Genomic DNA, 10,044 nt, shown 5'->3' with positions numbered 1-10,044 from the left:
TTCAATCTTGCAATTTATCTGTCTGATGACTAGGACCTTCTATTCTATTTGTTGCATCTTCTTCACTTTCTTCACTGTTTTCTTCATTGGGTAGGAGTGTTGGATCTAAAATTTGCATCATGTGTATAGGTAAAGATGCCTTTGCAAAGTTATGGCGATTGAAGTCGTCAATAAACATCTGATCTGTTGGCCTTTTTCCTGTGAACATCTCTAATAAAAGGATCCCATAGCTGAATACGTCCCCTTGTATAGTAGCCTTCCCACCCATGTTATATTCTGAAATTTATAATCCTCTTGCTATTAATATAACAATAAGTGATTAGCATATTTTTCATATAATACTAGAAATTACAATCTCAAATATGGAAATTGTGAACATAGTATCAAAGTAGCAAGTTATATGGTCATTTCTTTACTTTGGGAACCATGATTCTTTTCATTACGTTAATAGGAATCCAATCTAAATTCGGTCGAATTAGATACTAAGTCCATTGCGTTCATAGTATGACCAATTCCTAATTGAAGTGAATATGGATAAAACCATGATCCACTCTAATTCAGATGTAAAAGTGTGTTGATATACTAAATCAACTACCCATAACAAGATTTATATATGAAACAATAGTTAGATTGGAATACTACACCTAATAAACATGTTCTTTAGATCTAGTCTCTATGTTTAAATCATCATTTGGGTCATGTTTCACACCCAACAACAGTTTCTGATTCGAATAGATATAAAAAACTTAGTAAAGGGAATTTAGATCTACATAATCAAAATTTAAAATATAGACTGATAATTTGAAATAAAATTGTGTAGTTTGTTTGTTACCTGGAGCAACATAGCCAACAGATCCATTTATCCCAATGGTACTGGTTTGAGCCTGGGATGAGTTGTTGTCAGGTTCTAAAAGTAGTTTTGCCAAACCAAAATCACTAACATGTGCAATCATATCATTGTCAAGTAGAATATTGCTTGGCTTCAAGTCACAATGAACAATTGTTGCATAACAGTGGTAATGAAGGTAATCTAGTGTAGAAGCTACATCAATTGCGATGTTTAATCTTTGAAGAAGGCCTAAACTCCTTGAATGATTATTTTCCTCTGTCGGCAGATACAACCAATCATCTAGACTCCCATTGGGAATGAACTCATAAACAAGGGCATTGAAATCTTTGCCTTTTGAATCAAGACTTGAACAGGAAGTTAAAATCTTGATAAGATTGCGATGTCGAATGTGTCTTAATGCTTCGCATTCAGCAGTAAAACTCTTGAAAGCTCTTGGATTTTGAAGGTTGAGTACCTTGACTGCAACAATGGTTTCATCTTGGTTGGTAATCCCTCTGTATACAGAGCCAAAACTACTGGAACCTATGAAATTAGCTGAAGAAAATCCTCCAGTAGCTTGGAAGAGCTCTTTGTAAGAAAGGTGTAAGAACTGATCCCCGATTAATGGTATGGATGGAGGTTTACTTTTTGATCTTCTTATCCAATAAAGTATAAGAAAGGAAGATGTCAAAAGAAAACCAAGAACCACACCGGTTATCGTCAAAACTATTCTGAAAGCATCGATCTTTTCTCGTTTTGTAGATTCATAGTTTGTGTGTCACACCCCAAACCACCCCCTAGGATGATTGGGTAGGTGACCCGAATTGCGTAACGGCAATCCACCAAATCCCATGGATCTAGAAGCAGTGCTTACATTCATAAAACCACATCCACATCTTAACCATAAGTAAGATCAGAATAATGCAGGACATCTATAATTCATAAGTAAATGGAAGCATAGCGATACCGAAAATGGTGATAATATATACATATAAAGTTTTGTTTGGTACATCTCCCGGACACACACAACCCACAACAAAGAAACAAAAGTTGATAAGTACATACAAAAAATATATACAGGGCGAGCATCCTCAGCCCTAAAAGAAAAACAAAATAAAAACTACACAACCAAGTCAGAACGGGGATACTCCAGAAAACCCAAAAGGAGTTCCCAGTAAAAACATCACATGCACGCTTCAATGGTCTTCATCCGCAATGACCACCGAGAACGTACGCAGGATTGGTATGACCTCCGTCGGGGTCCACACCAACATCGTCATAACCACCAAAACTCTCCTCCTCGAAATAGCCCGCCATGCCACAGCGGCATCCACCTGCAGGATCATCTAAGAAGAGAGCAACATATAATAGAGTGTGAGCCCCACCGGGCTCATGAGCAAATAACATCAATCATGCATGCACATGCAATCACAATCCACATTTCACATGATCTACATGATATGCAAGTCCAGATTTTATTATTAACCACCAATCATTACAACTAAGTCTGGTCTTGCCACTACAATCCCCAATACATGTATCCCTGGTGTGGGCTTCTAACCCCTTCCCGTGATACACCCATTGAGTTGTCAGAGAAGACTGGTCAGCCCCCGTATTGGTTCACCAAGGTCGGCCCGACCAGCCCTCTGTGATTATCCAGGGGAACAACCGTTTCTTCCCTCATGCACCATTCCAGTGTTCTTTTATTCTTTCTTTTTTTTCACTTCCTGATAACTGTCCCCACAGGCATCCAGCACCTTAACCCCTACTGGCAAGGGTTTGTGGCATGGGTGATGAAACTCTAGCCCTATGTCTATATGACATCGTATGAGTCCAGCGGTGTCAACCGTACCCCATAATACGGGCTACCATAGGCCCCATTTCCAAGCCGAGTATGGCATCTAGTCTAGCAATCACAATCATCATATAGAATTCACAGTGTTGATCAACAACAGGCATTATGCAGTGATTTGAGTAACTTGAATTGTAAGTAAATAACACAGCATTCATGATTCAATTATTAATAGCCGGCATCAGATCAAAATTACATTTACACATACGATAGTATTATTCACTCACCAGTACTTGGCTCTTGGTACTCAGTCACAAATTCTGTTCCAGCAGTTGTCTAGTTGATGTCCTTGAGCAGGATCAAGTCCTAGATGTAGATCACAAGTTGTCATGTTCAGTTATCAGTCTGTCATTAGAAGTCCTAGGTTTGCCCTAATCTTACTGGGTTGACCTGGAGTTCAATTGGTTCACTCTTGGAATCACTGAGCCTTACACCGGGCCTTAGGTCATGTTTCGGTGCAAGGGCCAGTGCTAGGGCACAAGGGTAAATTGGTCATTTGTAATACCAGTACCTGCCACTAGGTCAGAACATGGTCCCACAATAGTCTATGACATGATTACACTGCTGTCCTCTTTAGAACAGTGATTTAGAATCAAACACAGTAGTGCATAGTCACATGCGGGGCCCACTTAGGGTTCCAAAATATTTTTCACTTATGGACAGATGTGGGGGAAGGACATTTTTATCATTTCCCACATCCCACAGTGCCCAAGGGTCAAGGCCATCAAGAAATTACAGATCTGCCCCTTCATTTCTGAAAGATTCCACAACTGGGCGATGGCTTTGGGCCTTGCTGCATCCCCCAGTGCATCACCCAGTGCCTGCAATCGACAGTAGGGCTAAGTTCCCTAGGCTGGGCTTTGCAGGGCCAAGGGCTTGATGGATCCTCTGCATGTTGGGGTGGTTAGGTAGCCCTTGTGGTGGTCTACCATTTGCCCTAGGCTGATCGCCTGGCAAATCCACCATCAGACTGGATCTGGCTGCCCAAGCAACCCTGGTGAATAGTGTTCAGGGTTTTATCAAACATGAAATCTTGGATTCAGCCCCATGCAAGGCTGGATATGCATGTTTAGCAGGGTTTTAGGGCTGCAACCACCTAGGGTTTGGTCTCTACAGCCCTGGCTTGCAGTCTGGGCTTAATTCCATCAACCAGAAGGGGATCTAGGCAGTGCAACCATGCACAGCCAGATTTTGGCCAAGGCAGCAGCATATCAGAATTTTCTTTTTCAATAAAAATCTCAGAATCACCATGCACTAGGTCTGCATGGCTGGTCTGGACCAAGACTGGGCAAACCCTAGCTTGTCTGGGCTACCCAGGGACCAAAACATCACAAAAACAGAGAAGAGATGGAGGCAGCAGGCTTGAGGGCATAGTTTTATACCTGAATAGGCCTTAGGGAGGTTCGGTTGCAGGCTAGAATGGCTACAGCTGGTCTCCTTCCTTCCCCCTTCCTTCCTCCTTCCTTCCCTTCCTCTCTTTTCTCTCGGCTTTCCTTTCTTCTCTCTTTCGCATTCAAATTTGCCAAGGGCTCTAAAATGATCCCATGGCCTCCTATTTATAGCCTAAGGCCAACTAATGCCTATTTTCCTTCAGTCCCTCTTTTAAAAACTGATTTTTGAAACTAATCCTGTTCAGTTCTGGGTACACTGGTGGGGTCCACACTAAACCAGGGGTATGAGGTGGTCCCTCAGAGTCTCCTCTATCACTGGAGAGTGCCCATGGCCAAGTTGGGTGGTCCCCATAATTATAATAATTAAATATATGCAAAAATAGCCACTGGGCGATGTCTCTGGGCGTTGCCACATCGCCCAGTGCCATGGCCCAGTGAATTCCAGCAACATGAATTCAAAGGGGGATTGCACAGGGGTTTGACCCTAGGTCAGGGTATTGTCCCCACATGTCCACCATGGGTTTTTACAAGATTTTTTAGAGGTGGGTCCCACCATGTTAGGAGGAGAGAGATTACCTGGGGTCCAAGTCATACATCAGTGTGTGAGCTGTGCAAGTGTAGGGGTCTGCTATCCATCTTCTAACAGGTATATAGGGAAACCTGTTCAAAGCATTTTTATTGATCTCATTGAGTGGAGTGATGCTCCACAGTGATCTTGGTGGCCTGGCCAGGGGTTCCTGCACTTCAGTCAGATTCCAGCTAGTCAGGGGGCAGGGTTTGACATTTCTCCCCACCTTACAAAAATTTCATCCTCAAAATTTGCTTACCTAGTAATCCGAAGAGTTGAGGATACTTCTCCTTCATTTCTTCCTCACGTTCCCATAAAGCTTCTTCCACTGAGTTATTTCCCCATCGAACCTTCACGAAAACGATGGTGCGGTTCCGGAGGTTATGCTCCTTTCTGTCCAATATCTCTGTGGGGTGCTCTTCATAGGTCATATCCACGTCCAACTGTTCAGGTTCAGCTGATAATACATGCGTCGGATTGTTTATGTATTTTTGTAGCATTGACACATGAAAAACATCGTGGATGCCTGATAAAGTTGGTGGTACAGCCAGCCTGTATGCTACGAGTCCCACTTTGTTTAGAATTTCATATGGACCAATGAATCTTGGGCTCAACTTGCCTTTCTTGTTGAAGCGCAGAAGTCCTTTGGTTGGAGACACTCAAAGGAATACTTTTTCTCCGATCTCAAATTCAATATCTTTCCTTCGATTACCCGCATAACTCTTCTGTCTCGACTGGGCTGCCTAGATCTTCTCTCTTATGACATCTACTTTGTCGTAGGTTTCTTGTATCATCTTAGGTCCGAGATACTTCTGGTCACCAACTTCATCCCAATAGAGCGGAGTTCGACACTTCCTGCCATAGAATGCTTCGAACGGTGCCATGCCAATGGTGGAGTGGTGACTGTTATTGTATGCAAATTCCACCAGTGGTATGTGAGCATCCCAACTGTCATTCATTTCCAAAACACAGGCTCGGAGCATATCCTCCAGAGTCTGAATGGTTCTTTCTGATTGTCCGTCCGTCTGTGGATGGAAAGCTGTACTATGATTCAATTGAGATCCCAATGCCTTTTGTAAATTCTCCAAAACCTTGAGGTAAATCGAGGGTCTCTGTCAGACACAATACTGACAAGCACGCCGTGTAAGTGGACTATGTTGTCAATGTAGATTTGGGTAAGCTTTTCCATCGGATAACTTATTTTAATTGGTATGAAGTGAGCTGCCTTTGTCAGTCCGTCTATGATCACCCAAATTGCATTCATGCCCTTCTTGGTGTTGGGCAAATTTGTTACGAAATCCATAGTGATTCTTTCCCACTTCCACTCAGGTATGGGAAGTGGTTGCAAGAGTCCATACGGTTGGTGTCTTTCCGCCTTTATTTGTTGATAGGTAAGGCACTTGGACACGTAGATTGCTATGGTCTGCTTCATTCCAATCCACCAATAATATTTCTTCATGTCCTTGTACATTTTTGTGCTTCCAGGGTGGACTGTATAGGGTGGGTTGTGCGCCTCTTTAAGAATGCGGTCTTGGACATCAAAATCTTCAGGCACGCACAATCTATCCCGAAACTTCAATGCTCCATCTTAGGCCAATAAAAAATCTGGGTCCTTATGGACACCTTGTTGAATTTCCCAAATTATTTTGGCCAGCTCGAGATCTAATGGTTGCTTCGCAATTATTTCTTCTCGTATTGACGGCTGTAGATCCATTGCTGCTAGAGCTCCAAATCAAATTTCTGAGCTTCTTCTATTAATTGCTCACTTATGACCAAAGATGCGAGAGACGCAGTCTGAGATTTTTGCTAAATGCATCTGTCACAACATTGGCCTTGCCAAGGTGGTACTGGATTTCACAGTCATAATCCTATACCAATTCCAGCCACCGCCTTTGTCTCATGTTCAGTTCCTTTTGGGTGAAGAAATACTTCAAGCTTTTGTAATCACTGAAGATTTCACTCTTTTCACCGTATAGGTAGTGTCGCCATATTTTCAATGCGAAGACTACCACTGCCAATTCTAGGTCATGAGTGGAGTAGTTCTTCTTGTGTTCCTTCAGCTACCTGGAGGCGTATGCGACTACTTTACCCCTCTGCATCAGGATGCCACCTAAGCTTGTTCTGGATGCGTCCGTATATACTACCAATCCTCCAGTTCCGTCTGGAATGGTCAGAACTGGAGTTGTTACTAATTGATCTTTCAATTCTTGAAAACTCTTCTCGCATGTCTCATTCCATTCAAACTTAGCACCCTTCCTCGTGAGTTTTATCATGGGTGCCGAGATATGTGAGAAATTATCAATGAATCAGTGGTAATAACCAACCAATCCCAAGAAACTTCGGATTTTCGTGGCATTCTTTGGAGTTTTCCATTCGAGTACCGCTTTCACCTTGCCGGGGTCTACCTTAATGCCGTCTTTGGTGACGATATACCCCAGGAAACCAATTTGGTTAAGCCAAAATTCACACTTACTAAATTTGGCATAGAGCTGGTGCTCCTGCAATCGCTACAACACGAAAGTAAGGTATCACGCGTGCTCCTCCTCATTCTTAGAGTACACCAGGATGTCATCAATAAACACTATGACGAACTTATCCAGTACGTCATGGAATACTCTATTCATCATATCCATGAATGCTGCCTGGGTGTTGGTTAGTCCGAACGACAATACTAAAAATTCAAAATGTCCGTATCGAGATCGGAACACCGTTTTATGGATGTTACCACTCTTGATCTTCAGTTGATGGTATCCTGACCTAAGATCAATCTTGAAGAAAACTCTTGCTCCTTGTAGCTGATCAAAAAGGTCGTCGATACGCGGCAACGGGTATCGATTCTTGATTGTCAACTTATTAAACTCGCGGTAGTCAATACACAGCCGCATACTTCCATCTTTCTTCTTTACGAATAGCACAGGTGCTCCCTAGGGTGACACACTGGGTTGAATAAATCCCTTCTTCAGCAGATCTTGAAGTTGTGTCTGCAACTCTTTCAATTCGACTGGAGCCATCCTGTATGGTGCCTTAGATACCGGTGTTGCACCAGGAATTAGATCAATTGCAAACTCTATATCGCGGTCTGGCGGCAACTGTGTCAGATCTTCTGGAAATACTTCAGGAAATTCCCTGACAACGTGAAGTTCCTCTAAGTGTTTTATCTTTGCTTCTGTGTCTATCACAGTGGCCAAAAAGCCTTGGCATCCATCATCAAGCAACTTCTGCACCTGGAGTGCGAATAATGTTATTCGCCTGGACTTCCTCCTTGGTTCACTTTCATAGGTGAATTCTAACCCATCTTCTAGTTTAAACTTTATCATTTTCTCCACACACATGACGTTTGCGACATAGGCAGATAGCCAATCCATGCCTAATATCACGTCAAAATCATTTATATCCATTTTTATCAGTCGTACGGTTAGTCTCTTCCCATAGATTTCAAACTGACAAGGGTCGTAGACCTCTTTCAAACTCTCGACACTCCCTATTGGCGTACTGACTATTAACCCATGCCCAATGTCCCTTGGTTGATCTTCCATCTTACTCGAAAAGGTTGAGGAGATGAAAGAGTGGGTTGCGCCCGCGTCAAATAATACTCGTGCGGGTATGGTTGAGACATTCAGGGTACCTAGGGTTTGTAGGTAATTTAGGTTTCACAAATTAAACCAGTTATTCTCTATAATTTATAGTATTCGACCACTTACCTGTCATTACGTCAGGGTTTGCCTCAGCTTCTTTGTTAGTTAGAGCGTACACCTTCCCTTGCATCCGATTGTCAAGCGATTGAAATGGCCTAGCGTAGGGTTGATTAAATGAATTGTTGTCGTATCCACACGATTTGCAATCTCTGGTCATATGCCCTTCCTTGTTGCACATATAGCATTTAAAAGGTGGATCTCTAGGTGTTGAGGCCTTGCTCGCTTGACTTATTGTTGGTTGAGCTAGCGAAATTGCTGTCGTCGCTTGACTCGTTGTAGGTTGAACAGATCGAGTAAATGTAGGGCGAAAAGAATTCTGACCTACACTCGGCCTACGATACAGAATTGGAGTAGGGCATGAAATTGTTCCCAGGTAAACCTTTTTTGGCCAACCATAGGTTTGGAAATTATTCGACCTTTTGTTCAAACCAGGCGATGTCACAGTCTTTTCTTTCTCTTTTTCCTTGAATCTATCCTCCATTGTCTTTGCCTTATCAACCATTTGAGCATAATCCCGAATATCCATGATTGACAAAACTGATCCAAACTCAGTTTTGAGTCCCTTCTCAAATTTCTTGGCCTTACTAGCTTCCCCTTTTAAGTGCTCAGAAGCAAAGTGGAACAGATCTTCGAACCGCTGTTGGTAATCTAGTACCGACTTGTTCCCTTGCACCAGTGCGCTGAATTCTGCTTCCGTTCTATCGTTGAAACTTTTGGGAAAGTAGTTCTTGAAGAAAACTTCCTTAAACTGTTCCCATGTGGGGTTCGGGTGAGTAGCTTCCAAATTAGGCCTCGTGGCTTTCCACCAAGCTTCGGCTTCATTTTACAACTGATACCCGCACAAATAATCTTTTGCGCGCCCGTGCACTCGAGTACTTCAAATGCCTTTTCTAGGGCACTGATCCATCGCTCCGGCTGTAAAAGCCTCTGTTGCTATTTTAGAAAATGTAGGCAGTTGGAGTTTCTTGAACCTTTCCATAACCTTGGCGGTAGAATTTTCTGCTAAGTGTTGAGGCACAAGTGGTGGAGAAAGTACAGGCAATTAGGTGGTGGTGGTGCAGCGTGGTCGGGCATCATAGTTGCAAACTGTGTGGACATCTGACCAAGCAACTCCTGTTGTTGTTGCATGGTTCGCATCATCGTGGTCATGAACGCAGTCACATCGCCGGCTGCCACACTTGGCTGAGGTGCTACTGCAGTAGCTTGTGCAGCTGCTGGTGCTCCTGATGAAGCAGCCGATGCCTCAGAGTTTTGAGCCTCAGTTCCGTTGGGCAGTTCAACCGTCGGTACAATTCTAGGTTGTTTACCCTTACGACCTCCACGAGAACTTCTAGTGTTAACCATTGTTGCTTCTCTGAAGCAGGAGCGAGTTCAATATTCCAATTCATCTTTACGGACCAACAGTTGTTCCCTAACTAACAGATACTAATCTAGTCCATAGTTCCAACGAGTATCATGAGTCATGCCAGTAAGGTGGATTATTAGATTCATTATCTTGGTTTGTTAGGTGTTGTGTCTTATTGAATACCTTATGTTTCTCTTTCTTATGTGTTTTATGAGTCAGTATGTTATGCATGGTACTAAAAAAAAATTTCAGATTTTTAAATAAAGACTTTTAATTAATTACCTGATCTAGCAGGCAAACATCTCCAGCTTCTTCTTGGTCTCAAACTCTAGTGCCAGTAGAAATTCTATGTCAGCTATCACCT

The 10,044-nt window shown here is 42.8% G+C and overlaps 1 protein-coding gene across 1 annotated transcript; it reads right to left on the bottom strand.

Annotated features, from left to right (window-relative positions):
- Position 1: 1 nt before the first annotated feature.
- Positions 2–8,348, bottom strand: LOC122665500 (probable LRR receptor-like serine/threonine-protein kinase At3g47570). Its single transcript, XM_043861656.1, has 3 exons — positions 8,342–8,348; positions 833–1,417; positions 2–276 (listed from the first exon to the last, which is right to left on the bottom strand). The coding sequence occupies exons 1-3, from the start codon at positions 8,346–8,348 to the stop codon at positions 2–4; spliced, it is 867 nt and encodes a 288-aa protein (XP_043717591.1).
- Positions 8,349–10,044: the final 1,696 nt, after the last annotated feature.

This window comes from Telopea speciosissima, chromosome 6, assembly GCF_018873765.1.
Source record: "Telopea speciosissima isolate NSW1024214 ecotype Mountain lineage chromosome 6, Tspe_v1, whole genome shotgun sequence".
Classification (NCBI taxonomy): domain Eukaryota; kingdom Viridiplantae; phylum Streptophyta; class Magnoliopsida; order Proteales; family Proteaceae; genus Telopea; species Telopea speciosissima.
This window is presented reverse-complemented; position numbering and strand designations above follow the sequence as displayed.